This window comes from Malaclemys terrapin, chromosome 3 (genome assembly GCF_027887155.1).
Source record: "Malaclemys terrapin pileata isolate rMalTer1 chromosome 3, rMalTer1.hap1, whole genome shotgun sequence".
Taxonomy (NCBI): Eukaryota; Metazoa; Chordata; order Testudines; family Emydidae; genus Malaclemys; species Malaclemys terrapin.
In genome coordinates this window covers 82,893,881-82,918,013 of record NC_071507.1, presented here as the reverse complement: position 1 = coordinate 82,918,013, position 24,133 = coordinate 82,893,881, and the positions used below count along the sequence as shown (strand labels likewise).

General features: G+C 40.1%; 1 protein-coding gene across 2 annotated transcripts in view; it reads left to right on the top strand.

Moving 5' to 3' along the window:
• The window catches only part of SMOC2 (SPARC related modular calcium binding 2), a 176,151-nt gene that overhangs the window by 111,474 nt on the left and 40,544 nt on the right, over nucleotides 1-24,133 (top strand). For both annotated transcript variants that reach the window (XM_054023593.1, XM_054023594.1), the window contains exons 8-9: nucleotides 12,486-12,672; nucleotides 23,193-23,275. In XM_054023593.1, the coding sequence (XP_053879568.1) occupies nucleotides 12,486-12,672; nucleotides 23,193-23,275 (270 nt within the window). The remainder of the gene's footprint in view (nucleotides 1-12,485; nucleotides 12,673-23,192; nucleotides 23,276-24,133) is intronic.

Below are 24,133 nucleotides of genomic sequence, written 5' to 3'. Positions count from 1 at the left end.
AACTGAGTGAAATGTCTAGGTTCCTAGCAGTAGAGAAGACTGTGAGATCTGATCTGAAGGAAGTTAATTGTGTTTGGGTTGTGGATGCTCTTGGACTTTCTAATTAACATGGGAGGGGAAGTGACGAGAATATACCTGTTTCTCCCTCTGAGTATGTCTCAGTCTCAACTTCTCTCATCTGCTGTTTCTCCTTTTCGTCTTGCTTCTTTTGTTACATTCAGATAAATTATGACACTGTATTCACCCCTTTCCCTTGCAACTGAGTGCTTCAAAGAGCCCACCTCCAGAAAACTGCACTTAATGTAGAGTAGAGAGAGGTAATAGATACATAAGGCCAGAGACAAATCAGAGGATGTGGCTGTCATGTGAAATAGAGCCTTTACAAAGGCTCTCTTCTGTGCTGTCCCCTTCTGGGTAAAATCAGATGAGTAAGGCGCACTCCCAGATAACCCATGACACTGGCTGCAGGTAGAACTGTGCTGTAGTTACCCGCAACTGGGATCAAAGGCAAGCAGGGCTGCAAATACACAGGCTTTTCTATCCCACTTTGGGCTGATGGAAATAGTCCCACTGCTAAAGGCTTTTGCAAATTTCATTAATTCTGTCACTGGCTGATCAGACTGGCACACATTTCTTTAGAGCAATATGCAGGTTTAATCTGTAACAGGCTCTGGTTTCAGAACTGCTCAACCTCCTCGGAGTGTCATGTGCAGCATGTGCTTCATTTTTTGCCTCTTATTTTCAAACTATCAAACAACCTTAAATCTTCCCAAATGAAACAGAAAACAACACACAAAAAGTAATAGATAGAAAGAACCACAGAGCTGCCTTCACATAAACTGTAATAGAAACGTTGCCTTATTAGGGGACTGAAGGCCAGCATCACTGCTTCCTGTGATGCTGGTTATCTGGCAAAGTTAAATATTTAGAATCTGTTTTATTTGAAGAGTTCTGCCAAAACCAGCCCTTTGGATTTTCTCTCCTTGTCACTAAGGGCTTCAAACTAAACACATGACTCGGAGTTCTGGGGTAGGTGGCGGTGGGAAGGAGGGACGGGGGAGAGATGAAAACATTTTTGGGAAATGTGCTCAGCAAACACGTATGGAAACGTAGCACTTTCTGAAATATGCTCCCTACCCTCATATGCCATAGATTATTAAGTATTTATTTATGTAGGGCTTTTTCCATTGATATAAGTTATTTCCGTGGCTGGTTAAACACTTAAAAGTAATTATCCTCTGAGCGGTTAGTGTAATCATATGAAACACTGGGCTGTAAAGGATTAAGCATAGTGGTTATGCATCCTTGAAAGCTATGATTTAACTGATTCAAGAAGCCTTTAACCCGACTGCCATGTCTGATCTCAGACTCCTTTGAGAACTAGTTCAGTGCATGCCACAGGCCAACTTTTCTGCTGGTGCAAGTTGGCACACCTCTATTGTAGTCAATAGAGTTGCACCAATTTGCACCACCAAATATGGCCCAAGATCTTCAATAGCTTAGTGACCTGACATCCTTCAAAAGAACATGGGGGTTTTACTAATGCACCAAGTTTGCTGGTCAATACTGACATGTACCATACTTGTGCATTCATAAAACTCCATTGACTACAATGGAATGTTCCTTCTTTTCATCAGTTAAAGATGAAGGTGGGGTGGGTTTTTTTTTTATTCACATTACTCTTGTTTTACTCACAAAGTTTTAAGGTAGAGCCAAGCCAAAGGTCTGGCTTTGCTCGAGAAACCAAAACACAAGACGAGCCATTTGAGCTGACTATAAACATATGAAAAATAGACTGCGTAAAACTATATAAAAACATTGCTGGAGCTGAAAAGAAGTGATTTTAGATTATTCATACTGGCTTTGCTCTTCTGTGGCTCATCCTTGTTCCTGGACACAGAACTCTGCCAAAATCAGTCACCCATCCTAATCTGGTTCCAGCTTGTGTTGATTTTCCTACCTCTACAATTAAGATCACTAACTTCCTATGGTCTAGACAGTGCACTATCGGTGAAATTCATCCCCGTGCAGAGGGCCAGCACAAGACCTCTGCAGGACTTAATCTCACATAAACCTGCACAGAGACAAAATTCACCCTATATACAGAATCACACGTGATAGTGCAATGCTTCATGGGGAGTGTTGAGAAGCACTGTGCCTCAAAGGGACACAGTGCCTCCCAGAGCTCCTTGTTTGTACTGTGGAGGGAGGTGTAATGTTCAGTAACTGACTGTCTGGAAGAGCTGTCGGCAATATCCTTGGAAAGCCGGTGGTAGTTAGAAGATAAAATGTAGATGGAATGCTTGGATTAGAACTAAGCAAGAAGGCTGGACATTGGGTAATGCCGGGATCCTTAGCATTGTAGAGGATGGCAGAAATGTGGCACCAGCTACAGTAAGTGGTGCTTCTAGGCACCTTTGAAATTAAAATAATTTAGGTGCTTAAAGTTAGGCCCCAAATCCATTTTCAGGCACTTACATGGCCTGATTTCCACTGATGTTGTTCCCTAACAAGTCCTTTTGTATTGAATGGAAGCTGTGGTTGCTCAGTATTCCTGTAAATTGAGTTGCTTGTGTAAGTGCCTAAATATGGACTGTATTTTTTGGTAGAACTACTCAAATAAATTCTCACCACCAGCTCACCTGGCAAAGAATTCCAGTTTCACAGGTTTGTGGAAAAAGTGAAACAGTTGTCTTGAAAATGAAAGAGATTTTCCATTGGCAGAAAACTCCGAAGTTTACTGGTCAATAGACTTGCAAAGTAAACATGGCAGTCTTGCACAGCTTCAGGTAATGAAGAAGCCTTTAGATCAGTGGTTCTCAAACTTTTGTGCTGGTGACCCCTTTCAAATAGCAAGCCTCTGAGGGTGACCCCCCCATAAATAAAAGTGTTTTTAATTGAACACCATTATAAATGCTGGATGCAAAGCAGGGTTTGGGGTGGAGGCTGATAGCTTGTGACACCCCTGAGGGGTCCTGACCCCCAGTTTGAGAACCCCTGCTTTAGATCGTTATGGGCAACTAACTGGCCAGCTAGCTATTGTGTTTGGAAAAAGTCAATCATTTTCATTTGCTGTAATTTTCCCAACTGGAAAGCTATATGGTTGCTCAATTTGGGAAAAGTTATGCAGCCGTATCAAGCAACACATAGAAGCCACCGCCTCTCCTTTGTTATTTGTTCAATGGGAAACTAGGTTTCACAAAATGAAGGAAATTTTGCTCTCACTTTTGCCTATACAAGTCAATGATGTGGGCCGAATTTGGCTTTGCTTATATACTGGGGTGCCACAGAACTCATGATGTACAAGAGCACCAGGAGACTATAATTCTCTCCTTGTTTATCTTGGGTCTGATCTCACTGAGTGAAGGGGATTGAAGATGCTCATCTCCTCACTAGAAAGAACCCTTTGTGACGAGAGCTTTTCAACTCCTTTGGATCACTATTGAGCCTGATGTCACATCATTGATCAATGGCCTAAAAGAATGTATTATCATTATGATGATGATTTTATTTTGTATTATGGTAGCCTCCCAGGGCCCCATTGTGCTGGTGATATGTAAATACACAGCCCTTGGATCCAAAAGTTATTATCTAATTAATATTGATTCATTTCATCTGCTTTACCAGAAAGCTTTCTTGAGTTTGCAATTTGTTCTTACAAAAAAACAAACAAAAAAGATTTGGCAAAAATGAACTACTGCCTTTCATTTCTGAGATGTTATATGACAAGCTTGATCTCAGATCTTCAGGACATAAGACTTACTTTAATGCAAAATGGCTATTTGAAAGAGATCAGATGTATAAGCCAATTTATAAACACTTTGAAGTTTTCAACTATTGTATTAAATGATAATCTTCCAAACCATCAGAGCCAAGTTAGGCCACCCTCTAATGGGATATAGAGATCCCAGATGGATGAGGAAGGTGCCAGAGAGACTCTGTGGGCAGGGCTAGCCCCACCCTTCCTGCTCTATCAATCATATATGATAGGGAGGAGACCTTTAAAAGGGAGGAAATTGCATGGAGCTGGGGGTGGGGAGAAGCAGGATTACCTTAAGCAGCAGACTACAAGGGTGACTATTGAAGCTATAGCAGGAACACCCAGCCTGGAGACTTTTACCCGGACCCTATAGAGAGTGTAATGAAAGCCCAAGGTAAACTGGATTGACTAAGCCTGACTCAAAAGACCAGCCAGGGAGATTTCTTAAAACCTGCTGTGTGAGTGCTGTATTGTTGGCAGTACTGTGGACTCCCCCACACTTTTGAGGAGGCCTGGGAAGGTATCCTTGAATGTACTGGGGTTTTTGACTTTCGTTTTGATCTGCCATCTGGAGAGACTTAAGAAAGGCCCATGAAGGGCAGACCCCTCTTATAAGTAGTAAGGAACTGTGGGGGGTATGCTGGAGCCACCCAGTGCAAATAACAGAGCATGGTCAGGTTTTCCCACCATCTGGGGAAAGAACTGCAAGGGGCTCTCTTACATATCCTTACTCTCACTGAGTAGTAGCTTATTTTGAGAGTGGTTCCATCATTTTCAGTGGGACTATTCACAGAGTAAAGATTCACTCAACATAAATAAGGATGGCAGAATCTGGCTTTGATTTTTTTTTTTGTTTAAGAACAGAGTCAGTGTAATAGATAATTTGGTCTCTTACAAATTGTAGTAACATACTACAGTGTGAAAACTTCTGGAAAAAATAGCAAGAAACATACTTTTGAAGGAAAGTGCAGATCATTAAAATTAGTGTTTTAAATTAATGATACATGGTGATAGACAAACTTCAAATGTTGAGAAACTTTATCCTAATATCTTTGATCTAGAAATAGAGCTGGAAATCTCTCAAAAATAGGGCCATGCATTAAATTGTACGGTGTTCCTAGTTCCGTCCATTTTGGAAACATTACAATAATAGCCTTTCTCACAGTATTTCTGATATTTCAATTTCTGGCTGAAATTTTGAATTGCAGTTGTGTGCAAAAAAGAAAACAATAGGTTAGATGAACCCGTTTTTATATCCCTGTAGAGATGTGGGCTTGGATTATGGACAAAGAACACATTGGCTTATTCTCATTTAAGATTTCTGTCTTAAGGGCCCCAAAAGCTTTGACCATGGGTAGTACAGGAATGTCTATAACGTGAAAATTTTGATTTGACCTACTGCCATTAGATACACACACACCCACACACACAAAGTTACACTGGAGATAAACATAGTTTATATAGGAAGACACCCTGTGGGGGTGATTATGTGATGTCAACAAGAGATTAATGTGGGTTATGAGTATGCTGCTTTTAGCACTTTGTATAGGTTCAGTGCTTTTCCAGATGATCAGCCTTTATGTACTGCAATATCACTGCATATGAAACCGCATAGACAAATGACATCTGTATGTGACTTAGCCCCCGTCATTCAGTGGAGTGAAGTACTACATAAATTTGCCTTCAGGCTGTGTCGAAGCCACAAGCATGCACATAAGTTCAAAAAGTGCAAAATAGTGACCAAGTGTATACGGGAACTACCCTGCAAACACAAACAACAGGGCCTTGAATGTTTGTTTCCCATGAGTTTTCACGAACAATTATGAGCATGGGTAGGGAAATATCCAACCTGCTACAAAACTGGATGGATACACATTTGTGTTGAACCCCACTGCTGATGACCCTTTGAACATGGGTGTAAATCAAAACATGGTGCCATATGAGTATCAACACTGTAATTCAGTCTTGGAGCTGAGCTTGATTGTTTTATCTATTTGTTCATTTTTTTTAAAAGAACTGTCCTTCACAGTTGACACTTGATCCATGTACCAATATAGGGCCTGATCCTGAAAACACTTATGCATGTAGCTTTATTCACTGGAGGCCTGATCCAATGACCACTGAAGTTAATAGGAGCTATTCCACGGACTTCAATGTATAATAGACTGTGCCCAGGAGTAGTCCCCATTCAGTTATAAATAAAAGGTTTCAAAGTAGTTCCAGTAGGGACTGTTCATGAGAAAAGTTGTTCATTTATTGGCTGCATTGGGTTGCACTGAGTTCCACCGTAGGCAATTGTATTTTCACATGGTTATAAGGGTCGATGCAAGCAAATGCTTGCAGAATCAAAGCCATAATTCTTAGGAGGGAAGTGGTGCAAAATGTCCATATCCTGGCCAAAGGTAGGTGGCAGCAAATTTTCCCTGCATAAAGGAACTCTGCACTGGCATGTAGCTGGCAGAGGCATAATAACCAGCTCCTATACCAGCTGCCCTCTCTACCTCTGACCTAGGGGAGGGAAGGGGCATGCTGAGCGTAGAAGTGGGTTTTGGGGAATGGAGGTACACCTATCCTTCACTGATGTAAGTTCATTTATGGACTTTATGCTATTACCATAATTTTGGGCAACTCCTCAGCTGCTCTACCCTATGTCAAGGACACAGTTTTTGGGATATGCAACTGGCTGAGTTGCAGGGGAGAATCTACACTTCTATCTTGAGGAGACATTTTCTGGAGTTAATAATTTCCTCAACTGTTATTCCTATCTGGAGTGAGAACTCTCTTTCCCAGATCAGCAATCCAGTCAATATAGATTCATCTTTAGGAGGACTATAGCTTGTATATAGAGCATATTGAATCCAGTTGCCCTACTGAAGTGAACATTTTAATTAAAGATAGAAATGAGATTTGGAAGATTAAGACATGAAATGGAAATGAATTCAGTGAAACAGGAATAACATGATGAAATCAAAATACATTGTAATCAGCTTCAGCAGTACAGTATGATTTAGTTGGGGATTGGTCCTGCTTTGAGCAGGGGGTTGGACTAGATGACCTCTTGAGGTCCCTTCCAACCCTGATATTCTATGATTCTATGTTAGCTCCATCAGTTCAGAGAAGATTAATTATAACTTAATAAGCCATTCTTTGTCCCAGTCACAGCTGACTGCAATAGAGGCTGCACTGGTGTAAATGAGAAGATTACTTGGCCCATCATACGCAAGACTTTAGAAATATACTAATATTTAATATAAAAATATATAGCATCAAATCAGATGTAAATAGATAAAGTTTACTAAAATGTTTAAACTAAATTAGGTTTAATGAACTGAAATATTTTGATACCATTTTGAGTAGCAGAATTTAGCTTTTATGAAATTTGATGAGACTGTGTACTGAAAATTACCTGTGAATATATGACTTCTGTATATCACCAGGGAAACACCAGAGAACTGCAAAACTCACTTTCTTGAATGCTAGACGTACTAATATTGCGCTACTCAAGAGTGGTTAACATGTATCACGTTGCAGGGAATTTTTGTTCATGGGTTTCTTGTTACTGGCTTTATGTGAAGCGCATTGAGCTTCAAGGCCCAATAAAAGATCCTTTTTCTCTGGAAACCAGCCCTGTCTAATTGTCCTTTCATGGCCCATTACAGTAATGAGAAAAGGAGGGTGGGGGCATCAACTGTAAATAGAATTTCTTGATGTGGATTCCATTTGTCATGTATATGTTGTTGGGGTCGAGGAAATTGAGAGGAAGTGTTTATGTAGCAGCAGGAAATGTAAAAGTAGCACACAGGCGCCTTTGTAATTTTCTGCAGATTTGACAACTCGTTTCTGCAGAACACTAAACTCGATCATATGTGCATGCAGCATTTCATGTTCAAGCAGAAGTAAACCATGCATGTTTGCAACTGGGAGAACCCCATATGCTCAGAGAAAACTCTGGTGGGGTATGGTTCATCGCCAATGAAAACTTAGGAAGGGAAGGATTGAAATATCCAGTGTTACAAAGCTAATATGTTGTGTTATGTAAACATCTAGATAATGCGGTAATAGGGACTTCAGAACTACTAAAGACTGATGGACAGATAAGCCTTTCTCCAGGATTGATGCACTCAAATGATGCACTGCTCTTTTCCCATTTTAATATCTGAGCATGCAAACATTTACTCATGTGAGTAATCCTTGCTTACATGAAATATCCTCATTGACTTCATAGTGACTAACTCACATGAAAAAAGGCTTTGCAGGATCAGGCTATGGAGATGTTTGCATGTGCATGCTGATTGCATTAATTTGACTGCATACTGCTTTTAGGTGGTTGAAATTAATAACTGGCAACAAGAACTGATCCATTTGACATTATCTGATTTATTTCCTTCTTCCTCCCCTGATTTTCCTTCCAAAACAAAATTCTGGCAAAATCAACCTACTTTTGTTAACGCTTTCAGTCTCAACACAACTACATATTCCAGAGGAATACAGTTCTGTCGAAGCATCTTTGACTAGCTCCAATAATGATGCAAGTATTTATATTACTTTTGCTGTCGTATAGATTTTTTTGGTGATGTTCTTTTTATGATTTTCTGGCATCCATCTGTTGCAGTCCTTAATCCCAGTAGCTGTCAGATTGTTTGGACAAACTGTCAGAGCTTTGTAAACTACTGGCATTTATCACTGATCCTGCTAGCAAACTAACATTTGTTGACCATATTCCTCTGATACTATGACAAGAATTTTCGGAAATAATGTTAATAATATGACAGAAGCCCTTAACCAGTCATGAGACTGGAGTGGTATACATGAACAGTTGCTTCAAAGAGGAAATTAAACTGAGGAGTAAAACTATGGTCTTGGGGAGAAGGATAATGGGTGAAAATTTTGTGGTGCTATCGCTTTCACTTTTGCAGCACTACATGGCAGGAGGACAGGATATACAAGAATTGGAAAAGGTTCAGAGAAGGACAACAAAGATGATCAAGGGTATGGAAAATGGCTTCCATACAAGGAAAGACTAAAAAGATTACAATCATTCAGCTTAGAAAAGAGATGACTAAGGGGGCATATGATAGAGGTCCATAAAATCATAAATGGTAAAAGATGGAAAAAGTGAGTGGATAAGTGTTGTTTACTCTTTTACACAATATAAAAACCAGGGATCACCTGATGAAATTAATGGGCAGCTGGTTTAGTACAAACGAGAGAGTACTTTTTCACACAACACACAGCTAATCTGTGGAACTCATTGCGATGGGATGTTGTGATCGCCAAAATATAACTGCGTTCAAAAAAGAACTGGATAAATTCAGGGAGGATAGGTCTATCAATGGCTGCTAGCCAAGATGGTCAGGGACACACCACATGTTCAAGGCGACCCTAAACCTCTGACTACCAGAAGCTAGGAGTGGAAGATGGGTGGATTACCATAACTGCCCTGTTCTGTTCAAACATCCCACTTTCAAAGTCAGGATTACTGGGCAAGATGGACCATGGTCTGACCCAGTATGGCAGTTCTTATAATCTTACGACTATTAATTCATTCTCTTCCTACAACTTCTCATCTTCATGTTCTGTACGAGATTAATATGTTTTAGGGATAGAAAGTATCTCCGGGGACATCTATACATATGGTGATGCTGCCTTTCAAGGGCATATTATTATATTGCCAATCATCTCCTTGTTAGATGAGAATTCTTAAAATCTGCCATGAATTCTGTTTTTCCTGTTTGTAGGTTAATGCCTTTTCTCTTCTTTCCCTGTTTGAAATCCAGCGTCACTCCTCCTATTCCTTTTGTTACTATATGTGAGACAATTTTAAATTGTGGTGTTCCTTTCTCTCCTCCAGGAAAAGATCCACAGTTCTCAGTCTGCCCCCTTATGCAATGTTGCTTCTAACACTTCACACCACTTTTGTAACCCTTCTTTGGAATTTCTCCAGTTTATCACTGCTTTTCTGTATTTTGGACATCCAAAACTAGACCAAAGGGGCCGGACCCTACCTCCTCTCAGTGCAAAGCAGATAGAGCACTGTCTTGAACAGACAGCTGGAATTCCCCTTGCATAGGGGAATCCCAGGAAGTATAAAGACAATGTTCCTACTTCTGCATGACCTGCTCCTGGACTTCACAATGTAGGGGATGTCTCATGAGCATGCCAGGGATGAGACGGGATATGCCTGAATGCACTGCACTCCTGTGGTTCTGGGTTGGTGGTATGGACCACTTAGTGCTATTCCAGCCCATGGAAATTAGAGCAACCCTGAAGTTGCTCTAATTTGTTCTTTCAGCTGAACTAGCACACATCTACCTCTGGGATTGGTGATGGAAAGCCACCTATGCTCTCAGCCTACTACTCCATTTCACCAAGCTGGCTCACCTGAGTATCTGGCTCAAGTATTCTAGCTGTGCTCTAAACAGAGTTGGCAATACTGAAATTTGTCACTCCATCCTCTGTTCTAACCAGGAAGATGCCAAATTCTGCTTTTAGTTACACTGGTATAAAGCCAGAGGGAAATCATTGTAACCACTGGAATGACTCCAAGATTACATTGGTGTAAAGGAGAGCAGAATTTGTCCAAATATATATCAGGGGATTGTCAGCTCTTCCTTTATTGCAGTATCATCATCCTATTTGATTCTCTTTGTCTTATGAAGAGTTTAAAATGTAGAAAGAAAACAAAGTGAACTCCTAAGCTAAGCAATGTGTTTTTCAGGGGTGCATCATCTTTTAATGCAATAATCCTCATGATTAAGGTTCATGGAGGAAAAGACCTATTCTGATTTCACCAATGCACATGCTGGTAGTGGATTTCAAGTCAGTGAAACAGAATCTATTTTAATAAGTATTATAAAAGTGAAAATAAATACCTACTGCAAAGTTTTTAAACAGACTCTCCATCCACACTGTATAGATCCTCTAATTATGGTGTGGTGTTAGAGTTTCAATACTTTTAAAACTTGTTAATATCATTTTATGTTAATGCTTAGACCTAGTAAAGGGCATGCAAAACTAATCAGAGTATCAGGAGCCTCGTGCTCTCCTGTTGACATGCCATACACGCCTAAAGGGCTCTTGATCACAGCACTAAAATAAACATCAGTACGGTGCAATCAAGTTGTCAGCTTTAGCTTTCACACTTCCTGGAAATGATTCATAGTGTTTTTGGAACATGGCCATCTCAAAGCTAGACTTGCCTGCTATCTAGGATATCAAGGTGAGATACGAACAGAATTTGCTGGCTTCTTTTTCACTATGCCAAAGCATATCTTGATGGTGGCTCTGAGTAGCGGGAGGCCAGTGATGGAGCTAGAAGAACAGCATTTTGAACCATAGGTGTCAACTTTCTCTAGACTGTGCCTCCAGTTGATAAAGCATTTCATTCACACAATGGATGATGCTAGATGAGATTAGGTTGAAGCCATAACCCACTGTCAGTGGTTCGAAAATCCAGTCAAGGATTTAATTACAGCAGTCGCAGGTTAACCGTAGATTCAAGAGTTGTGTCCTTCAGTCTTCTAATTCAGTTGAAAAAGGAAAAATAATTTACTGTGTATTAGATTTCTGTGGCCACCTAGAATAGTGACTGGATATTGCACTGGATGTAATTAGCTAGGTTAGGATTGTTAGAATTTCAATCTATTTCATCAGGAATTCCTATGATTGTAGTACATTTACTACATATGTCATTAGCATTCTGACCTATTCATTGTGTTTAGTTTTTGTTCACTAGATTGACAGGAATATCACAGAACTAATACTTTATTAACCCCTTAAACTTTGAGATAATGCTCCCAAATACAGCATTATTTTAAAGCTCCTGGAGGACTGAATAGCTCAAGTTATTGTCAATGAGATATTTTGATTTCTCAAGTCTGAATCTGGACCGGTTTGGTAGTGATCAAAAATCATTCTCATCTAATGGCTCTATAATGGCAAATATGAAATAAATTGGTGATATTAGTGCATTTCCTATTGAGCATCTGTCCACAAACTACACCCACCCTTGTTCACAGTTGCAGCAGAAAGGCCAAGGACTGAATGGGTATGAAGACAGAGCTACCCTCATATTCCTCCAAAGTGTGGTCCCTCTGGGGAAGAACTTTTGTTGGTGCAGTGTGGGAGAAGTGTACTGCCTCTACTTCTTATGTGGATAACCAGAGGTCTTTGGTCTCCAGGGCTGCTAATACATCACTTTTCACCAACAAGAGAGAAAAAAAATCTGCAATGTATTTTAAGTGTCTCTTTTCATTCCTTAGCTGAAATCAAGGAGCAGAATATAAAAGTACAAAAGAAGTGAATTCGTGTACATGGAATTTTAAAAATTTGATTCTGGCACATTTCCCATTGATCTGCAGAAAGAAAATTTTATCCACCTTCACTCCACACCTCTCGAAAAACATTCTAAAAGGTGGCAAAGAAAGCGGCAGTAATTGGCTATTCAAGAATTCCCCCTAGCAAAGGAGAATCCTAGGGTAGTGTAGAGCTGTCGTGGTTTGGGGTGGGGAGAGGGCTTGCCAGGGGTGAAAGGGGGCAAGGCAGAGTGCATAACACATCTGAAATTTGGGTCCAGGAAATGGAAAGTATTATTGCAACAAGTCTTTTCAAACAAAGTCCTTGCATGTAATAGCACATAGCTAGGGGTTTATCTATCCATCACTCCATTAATCCTGAGGGCGCTTTCCATATCCTCATCAACATTTCATCTGTTTCTTTCTGACAGCATCGTCATGTGATCAAGAACTTCAGTCAGCACTGGAGGAAGCTAAACAACCCCAAAAAGACAATGTATTCATTCCAGAGTGCGCTCAGGGTGGCCTTTACAAGCCTGTGCAGTGTCATCCTTCCACAGGCTACTGCTGGTGTGTTCTTGTAGACACAGGACGTCCCATCCCTGGTACATCAACTAGGTAAGGCATTAGGGGTTGTGATGTTTTCATATGTCCCTGGATAGGCTTATGGGGCCAGAAGCTTAGCAGATGTATATTGCAATGGCAGTGGAAATAGACTGATATACACCAGCTAAGGATCTGGCGCTCTGGATTAAGAGCTGACAAAGCGTTAGACTAGGTGTCCAGCTGCTGACTCTGACTGCAATGTCATGGTCAGCATGTGGGCATCTCCATTCTTCCCTTCCCCTACGTTCCTCTTAATTCATGCTGAGAAACTACAGGGTGGAAGCCAGGAAAAAGTCAGCACAGAGTAAGCCCCACTTTCTTGCAGTATGATGATGAAAGAGCCAGTTGACATTGTCCATGTAAGAAACCAAAACCAACATCAGAAATGTTTCTCTGGCAGTCCCCACAGCTATTTTCATCGGACAAGCTTCAATGGAACAATTGCCTTGAAACCACTAGAGAGAGGAAATATCATTTTAGTATGTTATTAATAGAAGCTTGGAATTCACTCCTCTTAGCTGAGCCGAATACATGGTAAAGCGTTCTGAGCCACATTGAGCAGATGCATGCAGGGTGAATATTGGATTCCAAAGGAAGTTATTTAGGCCACTGATTGAGGTTTGGCTCCTGCAGGAAGACTATAGAAGGCTCATTTAAAACCAGGGCAATGTGTACAGCCTGATGCAAGCATTGACCTTTTCATGGCTTGGTCAAAAGTTATTTTTTGACCGTTACATAAGATGCGTGGAGAACAATGTTTAAGAAACAGATTACTCCCTAAGAATGTAATGCAGTGCAATCTTGTGTGCTCTTGGAGCACTGATTTATTGACAGTGTATCAAGTTGTTTTGATGTCTGTTCATGCACTAGACTGGACCACGCCTGCACTGTGCAGACGCTTAGCCTACGTAGGAGGAACCTACGGTCACTGGCAATCTCCTATTTCTCATCCCCTGCAAGCTACAATCCTTAAACTGTCAAATTGAATTACCAAGATTGGCCCTGAAACTGTGTGATCAGCACTTCTGATGTTCCCACAGAACCTGTAAACACGTAGTCTGCTTAGAAACAGCCCTGCTCCTGGTCTCGCTCTCTCTCTTTGTTTCTCGTTAAAAATCATTTTGCCTTGATCCACTTGTTGGTGACATTTCTGTTTTGTTTTAACTTTGGGGCCAGGGCAGCTTTCTTTGCCTCAGCTCATGCGTACAGTCCATTTCCAAGGACCTTCTTTATTGCTCTTTCCAGTCAGAAACTGAAGTTTCTACATGGCTTCAGGTTGGATTAATCAAACCTAATCTTTCCTGGATCTTTCTGGTAATGCTTCATGTGACTTCTGCTTCATAGGGTAGCAGTTACATTTTATTCATATTGTTTCCTTTCATATTATATTTTTTCCTGTAGCCAAACATTTCATGCAAATCTCTCTTCTCCCCGACCCCTGCACCTCCTCCAGGGCTCGTAGTTTTGGTACAAAATGTGTCTTTCATATCAATGTTGGTCCTATTGCCTCTCTGGAAAAGAAGGGAAGAGAATTGGCAGAACTGACGGTTTGAGAGATGGGGATCCTTTTCCTCCATTGGTCTGTGGGGAGTCTTCAATGAAGTGAGCACTGCGCATGATCAATAAGAGCTGAACAGCAGGCAGATTTCTTTATCCCATGATTTTCTTTCTATTGATTGGAGTTGGTGTATGTGTGTGTAAAATCAATGTTCTTTTAACTCAGGAGCTCTTTCCTGAGGCATGGTATTAGATGAGTAGTAAGGACTTGTGAAAAATGGTGCATCTGATCTTCCCATCAAACCTTTCCATTCAAAATGCAAATCGGAGGAACGACTATAAGAAAGAAAATAGAAATCCAAGACAAAGGACTAATACCAAGGACAGTAGGCAAGAAAGAAAAACACTCTTTGAAAATCTGTAGAGTTGTTAGTGGAGAATAACACAGAATACACAGGAGCTGGCAGTTGTTGGCATAGCAATTTGATGCTGTACTTGTTTGTGATATGAATACAAGAGTGTGTGAATGAGTGCTTAAATGTTTCACATCTAATGCACCTAGAATACTTTGGTCACCACAATAAATAATGGTCTCATTAAATCTGTCAGACAACATGAAGGGATGGGGTAAGTGCACGTTACCCCCAACGATTGCCTGTCCCCATCATTTTGAAGCCAAGGAATGATCAGTTGTCAGTGAAAGCATTCCAGAAAAGAGGTAGCATTGTTGAAATAAAACAAAGATGGTGCAATCAGTGGTAAAACAAAGTAGGTAAACTAACCTACCCTAAACTCCATGTTCCTCAAATGCAGATAAAGGGAGTTTATCCATTTCTCATTTACCCTTGACTACGCTAGTGGCTGGAATGGGAAATTAACAAAATTAAAGACAAGAGCTTGTGACGGGTTGGATCACAGAAACCCACTTGGGAGCTGCCACCTGATGTACCAAGACTACCCCTGCTTCTGTTTTCCCTGCCAGCTCAGGACTCCAGCACCCTGTCTTGCTGAGCCAGACACTCCCGTCTGCTTCAACACAGACCCAGGGTCTGAATAACTTGCCCCAAAGCTGCAAGTTTAACTGAAAACAGCTCACAGAAGTGTGTTTGTCTTTAGCACTCAGATGCCCAACTCCCAATAGGGTCTAAACCCAAATAAATCCGTTTTACCCTGTATAAAGCTTATACAGGGTAAACTCATAAATTGTTCGCCCTCTATAACACTGATAGAGCGAGATGCACAGTTGTTTGCTCCCCCAGGTATTAATACATACTCTGAGATAATTAATAAGTAGAAAGTGTTTTTATTAAATACAAAAAATAGGATTTAAATGGTCCCAAGTAGCAACAGACAGAACAAAGTAAGTCACCAAGCAAAATAAAATAAAATGCGCAAATCTATGTCTAATCAAACTGAATACAGATAATTTCACCCTCAGAGATGCTTCAATAAGCTTTTTCTCAGACTGGACACCTTCCAGGCCTGGGCACAATTATTTCCCCGGTACAGCTCTTGTTCCAGCTCAGGTGATAGCTAGGGGATTCTTCATGATGGCTCCTCCCTCCCCTTGTTCTCTTCCACCCCTTTATATATCTTTTGCATAAGGCGGGAACCCTTTGTCCCTCTGGGTTTCCACCCTCCCGCCCCCACTGGAAAAGCACCAGGTTAAAGATGGATTCCAGGTCAGGTGACATGATCACATGTCACTGCAAGACTTCATTACCCACTTGCCAGCACACACATATACAGGAAGACTAACAGGTAAACACAGCCATCTGCAGACAATGGTCCTGGTTAATGGGAGTCATCAAGATTCCAAACCACTATTAATGGCCCACACTTTGCATAATTACAATAGGCCCTCAGAGTTATATTTTATATTTCTAGTTTTAGATACAAGAGTGGTACATTTATACAAATAGGATGATTACACTCAGTAGATTATAAGCTTTGTAATGATACCTTACCAGAGACCTTTTGCATGAAGCATATTCCAGTTACATTATATTCACTTCTTATTATGTTTTTATAAAACCATATAGACTGCACAACGTCACAGAGTTTCCTGGCAATAACAAGCCTGCTGCAAAGAAGCGCAAAAGAACTCAGTGAGGCTGAACATGAAAAAACCTGCTAGGACAAAACTTAAGACCAGTGGAAATGCGTCTGGTTTAAAAAATAAATAAACCAAGTGGAAACAGGTTTTTTTAAACAAATAAACATTCCCCTAAAGTTCTTTTAACCCGACCATTAAAAAGAATTGTGCTAATACCTGAAAAGAGAGGGACTAACAAAAGACAGTAAGCAAATGGGAAACTGACCACACTATTACATTTTCTACATTGTGTGAAGTTCACATAAAAGAAAACAAATATCATAAACAGTGAAAAAAGGCCTTGACCCTGTAAACACTTACTTAAAGTTAAGCATGTAACAGAGTAGTGCTTTTTAATTTATGACTTTTAACCTGGCAATGTCCCCTTTCCAATATAAACCTGTCATTCCATCCCTCTGCCACACTGTTGTCCCCAGCTTCTTGTATTTAATATTCTCTTTCATTGGGTCTCAGTTCAGCTACTTTTCCATAGGCTCAGCTGGGACATTTGGTGAGAGATTGACAAAAGAAGATGAGAGTTTTATTGCCTTTCAGGGTTAAAATCAGACCTTTCATACTACAGTATTTTAACACCTATTTTGCTTTACAGATTTAGATTATATATGATGTACTGCATTTGTATTTACCATAAACCTAAGCCAATAGGGAAAAAGTGCAGATGGCAGAGGGGAAAGTGTAGGCACAGAGCACTAATAATAAGGGCGGGGGGAGAGGAGGAGGAAGGAAATGCAGAGCGGGGTATCAGATTAATCAGGGATCAGGCTGGTTGCCAGGTACTACATTAGTGTGCACCACTCAAAGATTTCTCTTTCACTCTTTCCCTGGCTGATTGAAGAGGTCATCCATCAGATAGCTGAATTCTACCCTTGCCATCAAAGCAGCTTCTATTCCCGTTGTTCAAAAAAAGTGCCTTTTTCACTCAGAGGAGACGCACTCACATGGGCATGAAATTGCATTGCACCTTCCTGGAGCAAACACTTTATCTGATGGGCCACTGGACAATTCAATAAACTTTCATCAGATACTGTAAAGATAAATTAAGCACTGAAGAGGAAAAAATGTCTTACTGTTTCATCCTGTCCTATAATGAAGAGTCAGAATGGTTGTGTGTTGTTCTCGTGGCTAGCAGAACTTCAGGACATTGCAAAGTTTGTGATGCTTTTAAAATGACTAGTTTGATGAAAATCAGATAAATGCATTTGTTAGACATTTTGTGATATAATTGGGTATATATGGTCACTGGGAGCATGTGTAACATGGGTATTTCTAATAAGTTGAGCTACCATATGTAGTATTAAATCTAAAATTTTAGGGAGGCAGAATGAATGTGTTCAAGTATGGACAGGGGAGGTAGAAGAGTGTTTTTTTTTCAAAGCCTTATATAAAAAGGCACACTTGTTTGTTTAAAATTTAAGCTTTCCCCTGAAGTGCTGTAAATTCAGATGCTGCAGGTTTGAACTAATGCGTGAGAATCTGAAAGTATAATTCCCCAGAAAGAGCCCTCATCTAGTTTCTCTGAGCTGAGTGAAATGTAAAAATTAAACATAGAGCACACAGTAAAAGATGAAAAGCATACTAGATTTTAAAAATTAATTGTAATCTATGAGCTTATTAGTAATAGAATATTAGGGTTGTAAGAGACCTCAGGAGGTCATCTAGTCAAAGCTCAAAGCAGGACCAACACCAACTAAATCATCCCAGCCAGGGCTTTGTCAAGCCAGGCCTTAAAAACCTTTAGGGATGGAGATTCCACCACCTACCTAGGTAACCCATTCCAGTGCTTCACCACCCTCCTAGGGAAATAGTGTTTCCTAATATCCAACCTAGACCTCCCCCACTGCCACTTGAGACCATTGCTCCTTGTTCTGTCATCTGCCACCACTGAGAACAGCCTAGCTCCAACCTCTTTGGAACCCCCTTTCAGGTAGTTGAAGGCTGCTATCTAATCCCCCCTCACTCTTCTCTTCTGCAGACTGTTTTTTTTAAAACTATGACCTTTAACCTTACCATGTCCCCTTAAAAACAAAGTGAGATGGATGAGATATAAACTAACAAAAAATGGGATTTATGAGTTAAGACAAGAACTTTAATATTAACCTTGTTATGCCTTGTCATTGCAACCTATGGCCTTGATCCTGCAAATACATGCACATGCTGGCATTTACTCACATAAGTAATCCCATTGAAGTCTATGGGACTATTCACACATGTAACTGTTTGCAACATTGAAGCCTATAACTGTTGAGAACTTCTAACACGATGAAAGGATTTTACCAGTTGTAGGTGATTTTTAAACATCTAGACTATAGTTGAAAGAATCTAAAAAAGGGGTTTGTGAATTCAATTCAGAAAAGCACCAAAAGGTTCTTTGATCACAAAACGGTGCTGAAAATCTACTGAGAATACGCAGTGTTAGAAACCATTAAAATGTCAATATGTGCCAGTTATCACACAGGTACTAAAGGTGCCTCCCATATTGACCTTGGGGAACCAATGAGGTGATCTTAGACACATGAAACTGCTATAAATGCTGATTTTTTTTTTAAAAGAGCCTTTGAACATCCTCCTCCATGTCCCAGCTGAAACAAAAAAGTGGAGTGGAACACAGAAATGAAAAGAAACATGTACAGAACAGCCCTATAGAATAAAAGGATGAAACCAACAGAATTCTGTAGAAATGTAATGAGGTTCTACTGAAATTAATCCAAAACCCTATCAAATTTGATTATATATTTTCTAGAGGTTTTGTGAACTATCCTATAGAATTATATAGCCCGAGAATAGTTTTCTATTAAATTCAATAGGATAATACAAACAAAAATATAGAAAAGTGATAGTCATCTATTCAATTCTAGGTGCTTCCCATAAGAGAGGGGGAAAAAAAGCAATCAAATTTTTATGAGCCTTAATAAAGATTCAAGTATCAGAGGGGTAGCCCACAAAAGCTTATGCTCCAATACATCTGTTAGTCTTAAAGGTGCCACAGGACTCTCTGTTGCTTAATAAAGATTCAGTTTGGGTTCAGTTAAAGGCCTGTCTTACTGTACCACAACATATGGATCACAAGCTAAATATGAGTCAACAGTGTAACGCTGTTGCAAAAAAAGCAAACATCATTTGGGATGTATTTGCAGGAGTGTTGTAAGCAAGACATGAGAAGTAATTCTTCCACTCTACTTGCGCTGATTAGGCCTCCACTGGAGTACTGTGTCCAATTCTGGGTTCCACATTTCAGGAAAGATGTGGAACAATTGGAAAAAATCCAGAGAACAGCAACAAAAATGATTAAAGGTCTAGAAAACATGACCTATGAGGAAAGATTGAAAAAAAAAATGGGTTTTAGTCTGGAGAAGAGAAGACTGAGAGGGGACATGTTTTCAAAAACAGAAAAAGTTGTTACAAGGAGGAGGGAGAAAAATTGTTCTTAACTCTGAGGATAGGAGAAGAAGCAATGGGCTTAAATTGCAGCAAGGGCAGTTCAGGTTGGACATTATGAAAAACTTCCTAATTGTCAGCATAGTTAAGCACTGGAATAAATTGCCTAGGAAGATGGTGGAATCTACATCACTGGGGATTTTTAAAAGCAGGTTAGACAAACACCTGTCAGGAATGATCTAGATAAACTTAGTCCTGCCTTGAGTGCAGGGGACTGGACTAGATAACCTCTCGAGGTCCCTTCCAGTTCTGTTATTCTATGATATTTCATTACATGACTGGTTAATACTTCGGTCGAAATCTTGAGCATCAGAATAATCTATTTTTGGGAGGAATATGCCTGAGAAGCAAACCATGAAGTGGCATGAAATGAAATTATTAGACTTGGTTGGGCTGTTATAGCTTCTAGCATCTTTCATCTCTATTTTGGCCACCTTTGCAAACTAATACAAATAGGGCACCAAACAGCTGTAGCTGTATCACCATGCAGGTGATAGGAGTTTCCCATGTGCTGTGTAACACCATGCAGAGCTGAAATACCCTGTCTTATGTACTGTATGTTGGTGAGAAACAGGCTTTTTAAACTGTGGGAGCAGCTTTGATCCTAGGAGCTTACATTGTGACTGGTTGCCAGGTGTCATTCCTCCTGATTAATCAGTCAATGGTAAAAGCAGTTGTCTTTCTTGCCACAGCTCACATTTCTTGGATTGTCATTTGTGAAGGGGGACTAAATCTCACAGTAACTGCTAGTGAATCAGTCTGACACTGATATGTAATCCACAGCCAGCAACGTGATCAAAGCCCCATTTTCTTACATTGTCTGTGAGCTTTCACTTGTTAGGATTCCAATGGCACTCCAAGAGTTAAAGACAGGTAAAAGCGAAGCAGAAAGAGATCCTCTTTTAAATAGAATTTAGACAAGTTTCTTATCTGCATTTTGTTTAATGAAAGAACAATGGATTGATGAAATCACGCAATCGGAACCAGAAGGCAGAGGACCTGATTCTTCTCTTCCATTTGTACCCAGTCCAATGGAAAATCAGGTTGTGGGGGTGTGGGGGGAAGGAGGACAGGAAATTGTAACCCCAAACATGCAGAATGCTAAGCTAGTTCCATATGCTCTGAGGCAACAAATAAAATAGCTTTATTGTAAACTCCATAGTGTAACCAGTCCCTCTTTTGGTTTAAAAAAAATGGCACCAGTGCTTTCCACATTCAGTTCTTGGGGCAATTCCAACATTTCCCCAGTTGGTTGTGCCCCATCCATTTATTGGGAACTTCTTAAATCAAGGCACTGAGACTCCATAGGGAGGCTCATAAAATACAGACTGTTTACCATTCTGTGTTGTATGAATATTGTTGCAAGCACTCACTAAACTGGCCTCAGTGCAAACACAGGGTGAATTTATTATTATTGTCACTTACTTTCCAAGTCAGTATACAATGCTAACAACTCAGAATAATAGCAAAATGTGCAAGGCAGGAACGAATCATGCTTTGTAGCTTCTTTGATTACTCCAGAGTTTTGGTTTAAGACACGAAAGGCTGCCCCAGGATGGTATTCTGAATTTTGGAAGGATGCGAGCAGGGAGAGAGTGAGGGCTGATAAAATTGGGTGGGCTCACTCCCCAGTGTGTCAAGTTTACACACAGTACAGCTTGGGATGGAGGATTGGAAGGTGGCTCTGTGCCACTGCCACCTTTCTGGTCCCCTGTTACTGGACTGGGCAGGAGCTGAGCTACAGAGCTGCTCTAAGTTATATCACCTGCAACTAGAGGCTGTGGTGGCCAAGGATCTGACCGTATGCTTTGCCCTGAACCTTCTTATTGTTGGCATGCCCTCCAAGCTGGTGGTGGCAGAGGCATTGATCCAGCTATAAATAGTTAAGTACAATGTAGCCATCACATTCATGACCCAAATATTGTTGGCATTTGAAATATCAGCATAGAATCATAGGACTGGAAGGGACCTCGAGAGGTCTTCTAGTCCAGTCTCCTGCACTCAAGGCAGGACTAAATATTATCTAGACCATCCTTGACAGGTGTTTGTCTAACATGCTATTAAAAATCTCCAATGATGGAGATTCCACAACCTCCCTAGGCAATTTATTCCAGTGCCTAACCACCCTGACAGGAAGTTTTTCCTAATGTTCACCCTAAACTGCCCTTGCTGCAATTTAAGCCCATTGCTTCTTGTCCTGTCCTCAGAGGTTAAGGAGAACTATTTTTCTCCCTCCTCCTTGTAACTACCTTTTATGTACTTGAAACTGTTATGTCCCTTCTCAGTCTTCTCTTTTCCAGATTAAACAACCCCAATTTTTTTCAATCTTCCCTCACAGCTCATTTTTTCTAGACCTTGAATCACTTTCATTGCTCTTCTCTGAACTTTTCTCCAATTTGTCCACATCTTTCCTGAAATGTGGCACCCAGCACCAGACACAATACTCCAGTTGAAGCCTAATCAGCGCTGAGTACAGCGGTAGAATACTTCTTGTCTCTTGCTTACAATATTCCTGCTAATACATACTCCTACAGTGCAGGCTGTCAGCTGTAGCTATGCTAATAGATTGGTAGTAGCAGCAGGAAGCATCAAAACTCACAACGTGTTGCATCTGAAGATGGGGATGGGGTTTTAAATGCAGAATAGATATACTTCATTATATAGCATCTTTTACAAGACCATGGGGAAGACAGCACAGTTGGTGGCATTTAATACGTCTACTTGTAGAGGCGGTAACAAGAAACCCTGTGCTATTTGTATCATCTGTGACTCACATACTTGCATTAATTAAATGTCTAAGAAAGAGACAAGACATATCATGTATCAAGCAATAATTGAAGATCAGCTAAGTCCATTCCACTCTCCAGTTCAAACCATCACAACACATCTCCTCGTCCTCAAGACTTTTCTGTAACTGCTAGTAGTTAGTGGTCAGCCTTTCTTACATAAGTTAATGTTTGTTCCAGTCACAATACAGTAATACACAATTTTAGTACTGTAATATTCACCAAGCACAGTACCAAGTTATTGGGAGGGAGGGTGGGGCTAAAACTGTTTTTCAGGAACATCACAACCTGAATAACATGCCAGCTGCCAAACATGTTATATGGTTTACAGCTTTATACGCCAGTGTTCTGGTAGGTGGGAGGAACCTAATTTTCTTTTTGTATTAGGTTTCCTAATGTTTCTTTGCTGTCTTGTTTCCGCAGTTTCCCGATCAGTATAATGGGCTCACTAATATTTTCATAGTGTTGTGAGGATGAATGAATTAATATTTGCAATGAGGTCTTTGGAATATCGACACTATGTATCATTTCCCTTCTGTCTATATCCTTGTGTACGACTAATGAGAACAAAATTACACAGTTTCGGCTCTGAACAAATGAGGTATAATTTCAGCGTAACCATATAGAGTTCGAAAGAAGAATAAAACTAATTTAAGTTGATTTCAGTTTGTTTTTTCTTCTCTTTGCTTTCCCTGTAGGTATGAACAACCTAAGTGTGATAACAGCGCCAGAGCTCATCCAACCAAAACAAAGGATTTGTACAAAGGACGCCAGCTTCAAGGTCAGTGTAATGGACGAGTTTTGCAGCACATATTTTAATGGTGTTTAACCATTGCAATAACTAGGGGGTAGTTCCTTACCAATGGCCTAAATAAATAAATAAATGTCGGGATGTTGCTACATTGGTCTGTCATTGACTGAAGCCTGAGAGTGGAGTTTTGAATTGAGGGGGCTGTAAATAAGGGTGTAAACATGTTGTAAGATGCAGTAAGATTTGCTTTCTTGGGTCCTGATTTTGCAGACAGTGACATCAATACAAGTTTTCCCACCAATTCAAGATCAGGCCTTTGTTTTATTTGTGTAACTTTAGGTCTAGACAATTGGGTTTTGTGATATTAGCTGCTGTAAAAGGAAATTGTGGATCATTCAAAAGTAGAAAATCAGAAACAAGCAAATAATTTGGGGGATTAATTTTTGTGTGTGCTGTGGGAAACTTCTCTGTTCACCACCCACAGAAATTTCTAAATGCTTACTGTGTCAAGAATAATCTTCAACACTGAATGACATCTTCATTAAAGTGTGCATTAGAACTGCCTATCTAGAAAGTAAATGTAATTGCAAAGTATAATTTGAAAAGAAATAGAAGCAACAAACGCAAACTATATCTGGATAGACTATAAGTAATTATATGTTATCCTCTTTATGGAAGAAAGTATATAATGCGTGTTCTTTTAAAACATTCATGGTATCTCTATGGTACAAAAATCTGATTTGCACTGAAATTTGAGCCTGGAGTATGAATTTCATGACTCCTTGCAAAACACCCCATCTCTGTTTCTTTTATGAAAATGGGCATGCAATGTTCAGGTTTTAGATGGGTGAGTCTAAGTGCCACATACAATAAACATTGAAATTCAGC